The sequence below is a fragment of the Thamnophis elegans genome, chromosome 1 (assembly GCF_009769535.1).
Source record: "Thamnophis elegans isolate rThaEle1 chromosome 1, rThaEle1.pri, whole genome shotgun sequence".
NCBI lineage: Eukaryota > Metazoa > Chordata > Lepidosauria > Squamata > Colubridae > Thamnophis > Thamnophis elegans.
This window is the reverse complement of record NC_045541.1, coordinates 173,670,061-173,686,585: the sequence shown is the minus strand read 5'-3', so window position 1 is coordinate 173,686,585 and position 16,525 is coordinate 173,670,061. Positions and strand designations below refer to the sequence as shown.

Sequence of the window (16,525 nt, the reverse complement as noted above, 5' to 3'; positions counted from 1 at the left end):
GGAAACTCCCATTTACTTCCAGTTTCCAGCAAAATAACCATCTATTACATACAATGGTTTTGTTTAATGACCACTGCAAAAATTTAGTGAAGTCAGGTCAGTTCCATGGTAACCCACCTAACATCCAGCACAACTTATGGTTGTAAGTTGAGGAGTATATATCATTGCTTTGTCCCATCTCAGCCCTATTAGTGGCTAGCTGATGCCAACAAGGTTTGAACGTTTGGAGGGCCCAATTGAAAGGGAAAGGGTTAAAAAACAGCAAATGTATGTCTAAGGTAAAGGTAAAGCTTTCCCTCGCACGTATGTGCTAGTCGTTCCCAGCTCTAGGGGGCGATGCTCATCTCCGTTTCAAAGCCGAAGAGCCAGCTCTGTCCGAAGACGTCTCCGTGGTCATGTGGCCAGCATGACTAAACGCCGAAGGCTCACGGAACACTGTTACCTTCCCACCAAAGGTGGTTCCTGTTTTTCTACTTGCATTTTTACATGCTTTTGAACTGCTAGGTTGGCAGAAACTGGAAGAAGTAACGGGAGCTCACTCCGTTATGCGGCGCTAGGGATTCGAACCGCCGAACTGCCGACCCTCTGGTCGACAAGCTCAGCATCTTAGCCACTCAGCCATCGCGTCCCTCAAATGTATGTCTGGAAGGGAGCAAAATGCCGCACAGGAAAAAAAGAAAAAAAGAAGAAGAAAGATCCTAATTAGATTAGGAGCAATTCCACTCACATATAACCTGTTTCCTGCTCACGGCTTCCTTCCTGAGAGGTGAAAGATCTGTTTCTCGGTATGTCTGAACTTTTCCTACTTCTCCATAGGAGTCCAATGTATCCCATGTGAGGTTACAACATATGTTAAGGATTGTCATTACAAAGAATGACTGGCTAGAATTTATCTCTTGCCACTAGCAGTTTCTCAACCTTGACAACTTTAAGACCGGGGGACTTCAACTCCCAGAATTCCCCAGCCAGTCCCACCCGCCCTGGCTCTATGCCGTCCTATTTAGGCATCTTTTTGAGACCAGGCGCAAGCACGGAAGGGGCGCCTGCGAAGTGGGCATGCGAAAAGCAAGCAGGCGCGCGGCCAACCGGTGATAACAAAATGTGAAACCCACCGCTGAAGATGATCGTATAACCGCGGGACCCATCAATGGTCGTAAATACGAATCTGTTGCCAAGCATCTGAATTTTGATCACATCTCCATTAGGATGCTGCAACAGTCATAAGTGTGAAAAATGATCACGGGTCACCGTTGTAACTTTGAGTGGTCACTAAACCAATGGTTATAAGTCAAGGACTACCTGTATTTAAGTGGAATCTCCATGCTTGTGAAGTCTACCCACCCGTGAGAATTAGCAGCTTAACACTAACAATGGGGCTGTGAAGGATAATGACTGCTACTGTATTTCCCCCCAAAATAACATTGGATCTTATATTCATTTTTGCTCCAAAAGATGCATTAGGGCTTATTTTCCAGTTAGGGCTTATTTTGGGGGGAGTATATTACTAAATGTGTCAGTCTGGTTGATGATCTTAACTGGGACATATTTTGGGGGTAGGGCTTATATTACAAGCATCCTGAAAAAATTATCCGGTTAGGTCTTATTTCCGGGAAAATATGGTACCCGATGGATTTTATACCCTCATTGTGACACAGAAAGATACATGGTAGCTCGGCAGTTAAGACGTTGGGCTTGTCGGCTGGAAAGCAGGCAGCCCAGGTTCGAGACCCGAGTGCCATGCGATGGGCAGAGCTCCCGTTAAATGCTGGGCTTCATTGTGGGTCATAGGTTGAGGATTACCTGTAGTAATCAGGGCTGAGTTGGCCAGAGGAAACCAACTGGTAGCATTCAAAGCCACAGAAGCTGAAACTTTTGCACAACTTTTGAAATTGTCAAGGGAAACATTAGCCTCACGGAATCATCCCCGATAGCATCAAAGTTGACCACAGTGAGTTTAAAACAGCTTTGCCAACGAAACGTGAACAGTTGCCATCAAGATTGTTGGTCAACTTCGAGGACCTTCTTACCAACGTCGACAATGTCCAGCATCACCACATCAGATATAGCCATTCCCAGTCGGTTGGATGCTTCTACCCAAATTTCGTAAGGCGTGAACAGAGCTAAATCCTTGGGAATGTGGCAGGAATATGGGCCAGCGGTGTGGTACTCTTGGCAGATATTGTCCCGGCCATACCATCTGTAAAACAAGAGAGTTCTTTTATGGATTAGATTTTTTTAAATTCCACCTTTATTACTGCATAGGTAAGACAAGCAATAAACATTTCTAATATTCTTTCCTCCTCCTATTTTACCCACAACAACCCTGTGAGGTATGTTGGGCTGAGAGAGAATGACTGGCACAAGGTCACCCAGCCAGCTTTTGTGGCTAAGCTGCAACTAGAACTCACAACCTCCTGGTTTCTAGGCAGCACTTTAAGCACTATACCGAACTGCTTATTTGCACGGTGTGGTTGCTGGCATGCCAACGCCTGGTGCCGGTCCGTGGACCATGGGTTGGGGGACCCCTGCCCTAAATCACTACTTCTCAACCTCGTCAATGCTAAGATATGTGGGCTTCAACTCCCAGAATTCCCCAGCCAGCATAGAGATCACAATCCTGTTTTGACTGATACCAGGTCAGGAAGAATTGTCTGAAATTCAATAAGACTACAAAAGTCCATCTCATTCTGTGTCTTTTCTTCAACCTGTTTCCCTAAAACTAACACTTCCCCGGTGCGTTAAAATAAGCCCCCCCTCCGAAAATAATCCCTCCCCGAAAATATTGCAACACAGCAGCAGCCATGAGTTGACCACGCTTGCTGCCTCCTGCACCTCAAAAATAATAAGACCCAAAATAAGGCCAAGGGCTTATTTCATGGGTCAAAAGAAAATAAGGCCCTGTCTTATTTTTGGGAAAACATGGTAATAGCAATAGCAATAGTAATTACTTATATACCGCTTCACAGTGCTTTTACAGCCCCCTCTAAGCGGTTTTACAGAGTCAGCCTATTGCCCCCATCACTCTGGGTCCTCGTTTTACCCACCTCAGAAGGATGGAAGGCTGAGTCAACCTTGAGCCTGGTGAGAATTGAACTGCCAAATTGCAGGCAGCCAGCAGAAGTAGCCTGCAGTACTGGACTCTAACCACTGCGCCACCGCGGCTCATTTTAAAGGGCAAATCACCAACTTATCACCCCTTCTATGCCCATGCCTACCTCAGCTTATATTTCAGGGAATAATTGGTATGCAGGTGTGTCTCGCCTTCTGACCCAGGTACCCATCTGCAGGTGAGGTCTTTCAAATTCTTGGACCAGCAAGAAATGTTGGTTGGCTTTTCAGGAGGCACTGAAAAATATAAATAAATTCATAGGGCTCTATACTCAGGTATATACAGGTGGCTTTGATTCACAACAGTTTAGCAACAATTTGAAGTTACAATGACACTTGAAAAAAAGTGACTTATAGGTGTGCCTCACACTTATGACCATCATAGCATCTCCACGGTCAGGTGATCAAAATTAGGGCACTTGGCAAGTGGCATTATTTATGGTAGTTACAGCATCCCAGGGATCATGTGATCACCTTTTAGCACTTAGCAACAGCACTTAGACTTATATACCGCTTTACAGTGCTTTACAGCCCCTCTCTAAGCAGTTTACAGAGTCAGTGTATTGCCCCCAATAATCTGGGTCCTCATTTTACCGACCTCAGAGGGATGGAAGGCTGAGTCAACCTTGAGCCTAATGAGATTCAATCTGCCAAGCTGGTGGCAGCTGGCAAGCAGAGGTAGCCTGCAGTACTGCACTCTAACCACTGTGTCCCTGCAGCTCAGTGGTTACTCAGTGGTTACTCAGTGGTTACTCAGTGGTTACTCAGTGGTTACTCAGTGGTTACTCAGTGGTTGCAGTAGTTCTGTGTACTAGCTGGCTTCTGACAAGTGAAGTCAATGCGGGAAGCTGGATTTGTTTAACAACATTCACTTAAAGAACTGCAGTGATTCACTTAACAACCATAGCAAAAAAGCTAAATAGAATCTGGCACAACTCACTTAACCACCAGGGAGATTCAGGTTCCAATGGTGGTTGTAGGTTGAGGACTGTCTTTCTATATTGGTAAACAGACTCTGCTGTTTACAGGGAAGCACAAAGGCCGATGGATACGAAATAGTAAAAGGAGAGCTTTTCAAAACAGCAGCGCCTCTTTCTCCTTTGGCACTGGTGAGAAATTTTAAACCATGGCCTGCAGTTGCCCTCTGCGTGACAACAAGCCAGCAGGAGTTTCCATCCTTCCGAAACCAAATCTTTAAAAATAGCCCTGTGATGATAAAAATTCAGACTACTGATTTAGACATCTGTCATGGTTCAAATGGCATCTTTTTCTCTTTGAGAGCAACAGTCAAGAGCAGAAACCTTCTTGTATCGCGCTTCAAGGTTTCAGAGAAGACGCTGGAAAGCCAAAACAACAACCCCCAAAACGCTAAATGGGCCCCAGGAACCCAGAATGGGATGGAGCCCTGCAGATGGATTATTTGAGTGACTATTGGATTTTATCATTGTAAGAATGACAGAATCACTAAAAGTGAGTTGAGCGGCCATACAAAATTTTCATTCATTCATTCATTCATTCATTCATTCATTCATTCATTCATTCATAGATAGATAGATGATAGATAGATAGATAGATAGATAGATAGATAGATAGATAGATAGATAGATAGATAGATGATAGATGATAGACAGACAGACAGATGATAGATAGATGATAGATAGATAGATAGATAGATAGATAGATAGATAGATAGATAGATAGATGATAGACAGACAGATGATAGATAGATGATAGATAGATAGATAGATAGATAGATAGATAGATAGATAGATAGATAGATAGATAGATAGATAGATAGAGGTGGTCCTCAACTTATGACTGCAATTGAGTCCAACATTTCTGTTTTTAAATGAACCATTTAAGTGAATTTTGCCCAGTGATGAAATTCAATTTTTTTACTATCAGTTCTGTGGGCGTTGCTTGGTGGGCGTGGCAGGGGAAGGATACTGCAAAATCTCCATTCCCTCCCCACTCTGGGGCCAGCCAGAGATGGTATTTGCCGGTTCTCCAAACTACTCAAAATTTCCGCTACTGGTTCTCCGGAACCTGTCATAACCTGCTGAATTTCATCCCTTGTTTTGTCCCATTTTGCAACCTTTCTTGCCACAGTTCATGTGAAGTATTAATATCACTTTATAAGGCCTTGGTAAGGCCACACTTGGAATATGGCATTCAGTTTTGGTCGCCATGATGTAGAAAAGATGTGGAGACTCTAGAAAGAGTGCAGAGAAGAGCAACAAAGAGGATCAGGGGACTGGAGGCTAAAACATATGAAGAACGGTTGCAGGAACTGGGGATGTCTAGTTTAATGAAAAGAAGGACTAAGGGAGATATGATAGCCGTGTTTCAATTTCTCAGGGGTTGCCACAAAGAAGAGGGAGTCAAACTATTCTCCAAGGCACCTGAGGGCAGAACAAGAAGCAATGGGTGGAAACTAATCAAGGAGAGAAGCAACTTAGAGCTGAGGAGAAATTTCCTGACAGTTAGAACAATTAATCAGTGGAACAGCTTCCCTCAGAAGTTGTGAATGCTCCAACACTGGAAGTCTTTTAAGAAGATGTTGGATAGCCATTTGTCTGAAACGGTATAGGGTTTCCTGCCTAGGCAGGGAGTTGGACTAGAAGACCTCCAAGGTCCTTTCCAACTCTGCTATTGTATTGTATTGTATTGTATTGTATTGTATTGTATTGTATTGTATTGTATTGTATTGTATTGTATTGTATTGTATTGTATTGTATTGTATTGTATTGCATTGCATTGCATTGCATTGCATTGTATTGTAGTTGTTAAGTGAATTATTTGGAGTTGGTCAGTTAGTCACACGGTTGTTAAGTGAATCTGTCTTCCCGCATTGATTCTGCTTGTCCAAAGATAGCAAAAGGGGATCACGTGACCTTGGGACACTGCCACGGTCCTAAGTATGAACCAGTTGCCAAGCATCTACATTTGGATCACAGGATCGGAAGGAGGCTGCAAAGGCTGTAAGTTTGAGAAATGGCCATAAGTTACTTTTTTCAGTGCCCTTGCAACTTTGAACGGTCACTAAATGAACTGTTGTAAGTCGAGGACTACCTGCAAATAAATGAATGAATGAATGAATGAATAAATGAATAAAGCCAATTTTAACCTGGTCGAAGCTTCTAGCTCACCATCTAAAGAAAAGCGAATCGTGATCCCCCCCCCCCCCCCCCCCCCCAGTCTATATTCACTGCAGCTCTCTTTGGCATTTATATAGGTAGTTTTCCACCAGTGGTGGGATTCAAATAATTTAACAACCGGTTCTCGATCTAATGATTTCTTCCAACAACCAGTTCAACCGGTTCTCCCGAAGTGGTGTGAACTGGCTGAATCCCACCACTGTCCTCGACTTACAGCCATGCGTTCAGTGGCCATTCAAAGTTTCAATGGCACTGAAAAAAAGCAGCTTATGTGATCAGTTTTCACATTCACCGTCGTTGCAGCACCCCCGTAGCCTCATAATCAAAATTTGGACACTTAGCAACTGGCTCATACTTATGATGGTTGCAGTGTCCAGGAGTCACGTGATCATCTTTTGCCAACTTTTGACAGGGGAAAATCAATGGGGAAGCCACATTCACTGTGCGGCTAATATAACAACTGCAGAGATTCATTCAACAATTGTGGCAAGAAAGATCATAGGAAAAGATTCCCCTCGCACATGCGTGCTAGTCGTTCCCGACTCTAGGGGGCGGTGCTCATTTCCGTTTCAAACCCGAGGAGCCAGCGCTCTCCGAAAACGTCTCCGTGGTCCTGTGGCCGGCATGACTAAACGCCGAAGGCGCACGGAACGCTGTTACCTTCCCACCAAAGGTGGTTCCTATTTTTCTACTTGCATTTTTCACGTGCTTTCGAACTGCTAGGTTGGCAGAAGCTGGGACAAGTAACGGGAGCTCACTCCGTTATGCGGCGCTAGGGATTCGAACCGCCGAACTTTCTGATCGACAAACTCAGCATCGTAGCCACTGAGCCACCTTAGAAAGGTCGTAAGATGAGCCAAAATTCACTTTAACAACTGTCTCATTTAGTAATGGAAATTTGGGGTTCAGCTGTGGTCAGAAATGTCTATGGAGATTCTCAGTCAGCCGAGTCATGGTTGTCCCACAGTTGCTTTGTTTTTTAAAAAGCACCTTTGGGGTCATGGTCATAAGTTGAGGACTGCCTATGGTCTGAGCCAGAGAATGGGCGGCGGGGGTAGGAAATCCACCCAACAAAGCCTCCAACGTACGTCCTACATAGAGACACGACCCAGCCAAGATGCTTCCGCCTTCCTTGCTGTGGCACACCAGGTTATCCCCTGACTGCTGGCGCGATCCGTTCAGCTGGGTGAGGGTGACGCTGAGGGCGGTGGCCCCCAGGACCTTGTAGGTCTCGGCTGGGAGCTTTCGGCCATTCAGGGTCCAATAAAGGTCCTCGGCCTTCAGGCCTGAATTGGGCGTGACGGAACAGTTGGCCGTGAACGAAGCACCAATGTGGAGGGTGGCGTCTTGGGGAGCTATGATGGCTGGGTCTGCAGCGAAAGGGAAAAAGAAAAGATCAGGTCAATCTCTGGTTGTTGGTTGGTTGGTTCCTTGAGGGGGGCATCCAAAAATAACCCTGAAGGTGAGAGGTTATGCCACTTGGCGATCAGAAATAGCATTAGCAGCCCTTCTTTTTACAATAGTTAATAGGAAATATATTTGTATTATGTGTTTATTTACTTGTATTCCACCTTTATTATTTTTAAAAATAAAATCAAGGAGATGAATATATTCAACACACCTTCCTCCGCCTATTTTCTCCACAGCAACCCTGTGAGGTAGGTTCAGCTAAGGGAGAGAGACTGGCCCAAAGTCACCGAGCCAGCTTTCATGCCTATGGTGGGACTAGAACTCACTATCGCCTGGTGATTGGCCCAAAGTCACCCAGCTGGCTTTCATGCCTATGGCGGGACTAGAACTCACAGTCTCCTGGTGATTAGTTCAAAGTCACCCAGTTGGCTTTCATGCCTATGATGGGACTAGAACTCACGTCTCCTGGTGATTGGTTCAAAGTCACCCAGTTGGCTTTCATGCCTATGGCGGGACTAGAACTCACAGTCTCCTGGCGATTAGTTCAAAGTCACCCAGTTGGCTTTCATGCGTATGGCGGGACTAGAACTCACAGTCTTCTGGCGATTGGCTCAAAGTCACCCACCTGGCTTTCATGCCTATGGCGGGACTAGAACTCACGTCTCCTGGTGATTGGTTCAAAGTCACCCAGTTGGCTTTCATGCCTATGGCGGGACTAGAACTCACGTCTCCTGGTGATTAGTTCAAAGTCACCCAGTTGGCTTTCATGCCTATGATGGGACTAGAACTCACAGTCTTCTGGTGATTGGCCCAAAGTCACCCAGCTGGCTTTCATGCCTATGGCGGGACTAGAACTCACAGTCTTCTGGTGATTGGCCCAAAGTCACCCAGCTGGCTTTCATGCCTATGGCGGGACTAGAACTCACGTCTCCTGGTGATTGGTTCAAAGTCACCCAACTGGCTTTCATGCCTATGATGGGACTAGAACTCACAGTCTTCTGGTGATTGGCCCAAAGTCACCCAGCTGGCTTTCATGCCTATGGCGGGACTAGAACTCACAGTCTCCTGGTGATTGGCCCAAAGTCACCCACCTGGCTTTCATGCCTATGGCGGGACTAGAACTCACAGTCTCACATTTTCTAGCTTGGTGCCTTAACCTCTACACCAAATTTATCAATTAAGGACTATCAATCAACATTAAATTTGCATGCAGCCTGATCCCAACCATTCTAGCCATGCCTAGATGTACATTTCTTTTGTTTGCTTCATAGAGTACATTCTTTCCAAATACAGGTGGTCCCCAATTTACGACCGTTCATTTAACAGTTCAAAACTTCAACAGCACTGAAAACATGCAACCAATCATCACATGAACTTTGCAGTCACCCTGCAGTCACATAGCAATAGCAATAGCAGTTAGACTTATATACCGCTTCATAGGGCTTTCAGCCCTCTCTAAGCGGTTTACAGAGTCAGCATATCGCCCCCAACAACAATCCGGGTCCTCATTTTACCCACCTCGGAAGGATGGAAGGCTGAGTCAACCCTGAGCCGGTGAGATTTGAACAGCCGAACTGCAGAACTGCAATCAGCTGAAATAGCCTGCAGTGCTGCATTTAACCACTGCGCCACCTCGGCTCTGATCCCAATTCAGCTGCATGTCAACCAGCATGTGCATATATGATGATTGCAGGATCATGTGATTTCCATTTGTGACCTCCAGGCCGGCTTCCAACAAGCAAAGTCAATGGGAGAAGCTGGATTCGCTTAACCACTGCAATTCACTTAATGACCATGGCAAAAATGACTGTAAAATTCAATGCAGCTCACTTAACAACTACAGTGCTTAGCAACAGAAGCTCCAGTTCCAAATGTGTCATAAGTTGAGGACTGCCTGTGCCTTTCTGCATGTTTGTGTCCATTTGTTATAGTTCTGTCTTTTCATAAACACCTATTTTACATCAATATGCTAGGACAGTTAGAACAGAATAGAAATAGAATAGAATAGAATAACAGTGTTGGAAGGGACCTTGGAGATCTTCTAGTTACTAACTATTTTAATTCATACAGAGGCTATTTGTAAATGTAGTAATAATGTAGTAATAATTAAAGGTATCTGAGAAGCCAAAGCGTGATATTGGTGTCATTTTTAGAGGATTCTAGTCAGGGGTGGGTTCCTGCCAGTTCTAGCCTCTTCAGTAGAAGAGGTTCCACAAATCTATAGTGCTGTTTAGAACCGGTTCCAGCTCCCTCCCCCCGCCCGTCCGCACATCATCAAGATGAAGAATGAGAGGAGGAATTCTGGGAGTTGAAGTCCACAAGTCTTAAAGCTGTCAAGTTTGAACACCCCTGGGCTTTTTTCCCCTAAAGGGTTAGGGGTGCAAAGGTCTTGTAACTTGACAGCTTTAAGACTTGCACACTTCAATGCCAGAGTTCCTGGGCCAACATGACTGGAGGAGGAATTCGGGGAGTTGAAGTCCACAAGTCTTAAAGCTGTCAAGTTTGAACACCCCTGAGGGGTTTTTTTTCTAAAGGGTTAGGGGTGCAAGGGTCTTGTAACTTGACAGCTTTAAGACTTGCACGCTTCAAATGCCAGAGTTTCTGAGCCAACATTTTGGTTGCTAAGCAAGAGCGTTGTTAAGTGAGTTTCACCACATTTTACAAGTTGGCCACGCCCACCCCATCACTATGACTGCTAAGCCACGCCCACCCAGTCACATGGCCGGCAAGCACTCCCATAAAGCAGGCCACACCACACCTAAGAGATTGTAAAAAAAATTTAAACCCATCACTGATTCTAGTCCAGGAAATACAGCTTGAAAAGTTGCTCTATTCTCATAGAGAAGGGGGGCACAGATAGCAAGAGGACAGATGGGGGAAAGTGACCCCAAAACACTGATTACACATCCAAGTTCAAGAGAAGCCACTGTTCATACAGCTGATATGAGAAATATACAGTGGTCCTCCGCACTTACTTTTTGGCAGCCAAACGACAAAAAAAACTGGGTTCATACTAAATCTCAGCTGGCTGGTATTACAAGTGAAACCACAATTTACAACCACAATTGGTACTAGAATTTCTAATGCTCTAAGCAAGGCAGTTGTGAAATGAATCATGCCTGATTTTACAACCTTTTTTTGCCACGGTTGTTAAGTCAGTCTCTGCAGTTGCTCAATAAAACATGCAGCTATTAAGCTCCAGATCATGGATGACGAATGCAAGGCCCGTGGGCCGGATTCGGCCCGCGATGTGGTCAGATCCGGCCCATGGGGCCATTGTGGAAAATGTTAGGGGCCATCCTATGTTGCTTTGGCTTGGTCTACTCTTCGCCCCCGTCTACCCAATGAGAAGAGGAAACATGCCAGCAGTTTGCGGAGTGGCGTCAAGCTGGCCACACCCACATGCCCCCCCCCAGGTCAACCACAGCCCTGATGTGGCCCCTCAATGAAATTGAGTTTGACAGCCCTGCTCCAGATCAACAGAGCAAGGCTAGGTGGAGAATCCTGGAAACCCAGATATTGTAAAATTGCTGTCAAGTTTCTAAGTGCGCTTTTGCTGTTGCAACCATTATCACTTCTCAGCTTGCCAACAAACCAGCGGGGAGAGAAAGGGGAGATGGAATGTAGGATCCAGACATCAAGAAGACAGCCGTGAGAATCAAGGACACTTCGGCAGGTGTTTGTCAGAGCTAAAGACTTTTTCTCATAACAATACAATGAGACCCAATTGGACAATGTGGCCTGGTCTAACAGGGAGAAGGAGAATCTGTACTTTAATTATATGGGTTTGCACGAGAATTAGTTAAATCTGGTTTTGCCCCCATCTGTGCCGAAATGATATACTCAATGAAGTTTTGCATGAAGCGATTGGATCATCTCGGCCATGAGTTGATCTTGAGGTTTGCATACCGTAAAAACTAACAAGTTTATCATGCACAAATGTCTTTTGGCCAGCCTTGGACTGAAGGTATCTCATGGGGAAATCCCCTTCTAATATAGTCTTTAAAAGCTAAATAATCATTTTGTTGACTCACTACCTGCTCACAGATGCCCTAATGTTGGGCTAGTAAACCGGTATTTTTTTTAACCTTGGAGTTTTAAGATGCGTGGACTTCAATTCCCAGAATTCCCCAGACAGCATGATGGGTGGACTTCAATTCCCAGAATTCCCCAGCAACTTCTATCAATTCCGGTGATTAAGTAATTAACAGCAGTTGTTAAGTTAGTAACACGGTTGTTAAGTGAATCTGGCTCCCCCATTGACTTTGCTTGTCAGAAGGTGTAAAAATGTCCCCAGGACACTTCAACTGTCATAAATAATATGAAACAGATCTGAATTTTGATCATAGAATAGAATAGAATAGAATAGAATAGCAGAATTGGAAGGGACCTTGGAGGTCTTCTAGTCCAACCCTCTGCTCAGGCAGGAAACCCTATACCATTTCAGACAAACGTTTGTCTAATCTCTTCTTAAAAATGTCCAGTGTTGGAGAATTCACAACTTCTGGACACTAGTTGTTCGACCGGTTAATTGTTTTCACTGTCAGGAAATCTCTTCTTAGCTCTAGGTTGCTTCTTATTTTAGGAGGTTAACAATCCATGACCCTGTTGCCTTTCCCTTAAATCAGAGGTGTCCAACCTTGGCAACTTTAAGAACTTGTGGACTTCAGCTCCCGAATTTCCCCAGCCAGCCATGAAATCCACAAGTTCTTAAAGTTGCCAAGGTTGGTGATCCCTGCCTTAAATGATGACCAACAAAGTGTCAATAAAATAAATAAAATAAAATAAAATAAAATAATAAAATAAATAAAATAAAATAATAAAATAAAATAAAATAAAATAAAATAAAATAAAATAAAATAATAAAATAAAATAAAATAAAATAAAATAAAATAAAATAAAATAAAATAAAATAATATAATAAAATAAAATAAATAAAATAAAATAAAATAAAATAAAATAAATAATAAAATAAAATAAAATAATAAATAAAATATAAATAAAATAAAATAAAATAAAATAAAATAATAAAATAATAAATAAATAAATAAAATAAATAAAATAAATAAAATAAATAAAATAAATAAAATAATAAAATAATAAAATAATAATAAAATAATAAAACAATAAAATAAAATAATAAAATAAAATAATAAAATAATAAAATAATAAAATAATAAATATAAATAATAAAATAATAAAATAATAAAATAATAAATAATAAAATAATAAAATAATAAAATAATAAAATATAAAATAATAAAATAATAAAATAATAAAATAATAAATAATAAAATAATAAAATAATAAAATAATAAAATAATAAAATAATAAAATAATAAAATAATAAAATAATAAAATAATAAAATAATAAAATAATAAAATAATAAAATAATAAAATAATAAAATAATAAAATAATAAAATAATAAAATAATAAAATAATATAATAATATAATAATATAATAAAATAAAATAAAATAATAAAATATAAATAAATAAATAAATAAATAAATAAATAAATAAATAAATAAATAAATAAATAAATGCAGCTCATCATTTTCCCAGCGACATTGGATTTAGGATCCTTAAAAATGAACATGCGATGGATCTATCCGGATTCCTTCTCCAACCAAGCTTTATGGAGGCTGTAAATTAGTAATCAACTTCTACAACCTCTCTGTGATGCCGGTTTTCTTTGGACAACCACCACTAGGTGTCACTCCAAACACTCTTTTTTCCACGGGGTGGGGGTGGGGGGTGCACTTTCAGACATTACCATGTCATTTGGGCTCTACTACTTCCATTGTAGGGTTTCCGAAAGGCAGTAAGCCTAACCCTAACAGATTACAGATTAACAGAATAGAAAAGAATAGAATAGAATAGAATAGAATAGAATAGAATAGAATAGAATAGAAGTTTGAAGGGACCTTCCTTGTAGGTCATCTAGTTCAGTGGTCTCCAACCTTGGCAACTTTAAGACCTGTGGACTTCAACTCCCAGAGTTCCTCAGCCAGCTTTGCTTGTGGACTTTGCTTTGCTGGCTGAGGAATTCTGGGAGTTGAAGTCCACAAGTCTTAAAGTTGCCAAGGTTGGAGACCACTGATCTAGTTGACTGACGGCTTAAACATATGAAGAACGGTTGCAGGAACTGGGTATGTCTAATTTAATGAAAAGAAGGACTAGGGGAGACATGATAGCAGTCTTCCAATATCTCAGGGGCTGCCACAAAGAAGAGGGAGTCAAGCTATTCTCCAAGTCAAGCTATTCTCCAAGGCACCTGAGGGCAGAACAAGAAGCAATGGGTGGAAACTAATAAAGGAGAGAAGAAACCTAGAACTAAAGAGGAATTTCCTGACAGTTAGAACAATTATAGGGTGGAACAACTTGCCTCCAAAAGTTGTGAATGCTCCAACACTGGAAATTTTTAAGATTTTGGATAACCATTTGTCTGAAATGCTGTAGGGGTTCCTGCCTAAGCAGGGGGTTGGACTAGAAGACTTCCAAGGTCCCTTCCAGCTCTATTATTCTATTCTAGTCTAGTCTAATCCCCCACCCCCGCCCAAGTGGGAGACCCTATATACCATTTGTGACAGATGGCAGTCCAGTCTCTTCTTGAAAGCTTCCAGTGATGAAGCTCAGTGATAACAACCAGCTGGTTGAAGCAGATGACCCTAGAAAACTATGAGTAGTTCAGAATTACACAGGGAGATTCTACGGTTAAAGATGGACTTGAGCCAAGACCTAGTTTATCTCCTTGACTACCACCTCATAAAATTATAGGGTTGGAAGGGATCTCTGATAGTCTTATACGGCACAGTTGTAGGAAGGTAGCACCCAGCCCTCACCTAGAAAAAATGAAATATTATAGGAAATATTAAAAAGGCAGAATATTATATTTCCCTGGATGAGAAATGGAGAAACATGTTTTTAGGCAGCAAGCAGACTCATTCTTAATAGCCCCCAGCATCCTCAGTAGCCCACAGCAGATGTCCACACTTAGGAGATAAAGAGGTCTATTCATAGGCAAATGCTCTCACCCAAGATCCAACGAAGGTAGGATTAGCCCTCTACCCATCTCACCACATGGCACCTGGGAAGATTACATCACCCAGCAAGACTCAACCAAGCCTGGGACTCAGAACAGCCTACAGAGTTGCCCCTGCATGGCCCCATGGGAGTCCGACGACCAATCAGAATGCAAGCTCAAATTCAAAAGCCCAGAGAGGGTATAAAACTCAGGCACTCTCAGCATCTCTCCCCCTTTTTCCCCCTTCACCCAACATCTTCAAGGCATGTGATCCTGTCCACCATTAAAACCATCTTTCCAAACAGCCACCATGTTTCCAGCGTCTTTCTCCCCACTTGGAACTGAACCCAGATTGACATTTTTCTTCCAACACAGTCAAATGATTGTGGAGTCTATTTTTGAAAAGCACCAGGGATGGAGCATCTACAACGCAAGCTATTCCGTTGATTAATTATTGCCAGAAAATTTCTCCTTACTTCTAGCTGTAGAAATACATCCAGAGTTGTTGCAATGGATCCCTGCATCCATTCCTCCCTCCCTTCATCCTTCCATCCTTCAATTGAAAGGAATCAGAATCCAACCCCAAACATCTGATCTCGCTCAGGCAAAGGACAGGAGCTAAATTAATTGTTTGGTCTGTTAAAAGTAGCCGGGAAATGTAATCTAGTATTGATTCCATAGAGTTTTCCCTCGAGGCAGTTTAACGTTACAAGAGGCAAGTACGACTTGTATTTATGTCCTCGTATTATTAAGTGTATCTGTGCGGGGAAGCCACATAGCGAGTAAAAAAAGAAGAAGTGAAGAATGGATCTGAAGAAGGGATCTGCACCATTGTTGCTGCCATTTTCACATTTATGATTCCTAAATCAAATCAGAAATGCAATAAATAATATAAAGAACTATCTACTAAAAACACTCCCCCACCCCTCTCATCAGAGAACAGTTTCTGCTATCTTTCAAAAGACAGCGCCAAGTAGGCCAGCCTTCTACTTCTCAACCATGGCGACTTGAAAATGTGTGGATTTAAGATTAAGATTAAGATTTAGTTTATTTGTATGCCGCCCTTCTCCGGGAGGGACTCAGGGCGGCTCCCAAAAGGGGAAAAGGGGATACTTCAACACCCAGAAGGCTTCAGTCATCATCCTCTGCCCCCCCCCCCCAACCATGGCTGGGAAAGCCCAAGCATGCTGGCTAGGGAATTCTGGGAACTAAAGTCTACACATCTGAAAGTGGCAGAAGATGAGAAACAAGTTGGTTACATTCAGCAAATCTCATGAAGCTAGACGTTTGCAGTGTTCCAACATCTCAAGGGGTGCCACAAAGAAGAGGGAGTCAAGCTATTCTCCAAACCACCTGAGGGTAGGACAAGAAGCAATGGGTGGAAACTAATCAAGGAGAGAAGCAACTTAGAACTGAGGAGAGATTTCCTGGGTTAGAATGCACTTTATAATGCCTTGGTAAGGCCACACTTGGAATACTGCATCCAGTTTTGGTCGCCACGATGTAAAAAAGATGTGGAGACTCTAGAAAGAGTGCAGAGAAGAGCAACAAAGATGATTAGGGGACTGGAGACTAAAATACATGAAGAACAGTTGCAGGAACTGGGTATGTCTAGTTTAATGGAAAGAAGGACTAGGGGAGACATGATATCAGTCTTCCAATATCTCAGGGGCTGCCACAAAGAAGAGAGAGTCAAACTATTCTCGAAAACACCTGAGGGTAGGACAAGAAGCAATGGGTGGAAACTAATCAAGGACAGAAGCAACTTAGAACTGAGGAGAAATTTCTTGACATTAATCAGTGGAACAACTTGCCTCCAGA

The 16,525-nt window shown here is 42.6% G+C and overlaps 1 protein-coding gene across 1 annotated transcript in view; it reads right to left on the bottom strand.

Moving 5' to 3' along the window:
- CRLF1 (cytokine receptor like factor 1) overlaps positions 1 to 16,525 on the bottom strand; it is a 58,558-nt gene that overhangs the window by 19,367 nt on the left and 22,666 nt on the right. Inside the window, exons 2-4 of the mRNA XM_032225144.1 lie at positions 7,355 to 7,636; positions 3,216 to 3,345; positions 2,028 to 2,197 (exon numbers count right to left, since the gene is read on the bottom strand). Coding sequence (XP_032081035.1) covers positions 2,028 to 2,197; positions 3,216 to 3,345; positions 7,355 to 7,636 — 582 coding nt within the window. The remainder of the gene's footprint in view (positions 1 to 2,027; positions 2,198 to 3,215; positions 3,346 to 7,354; positions 7,637 to 16,525) is intronic.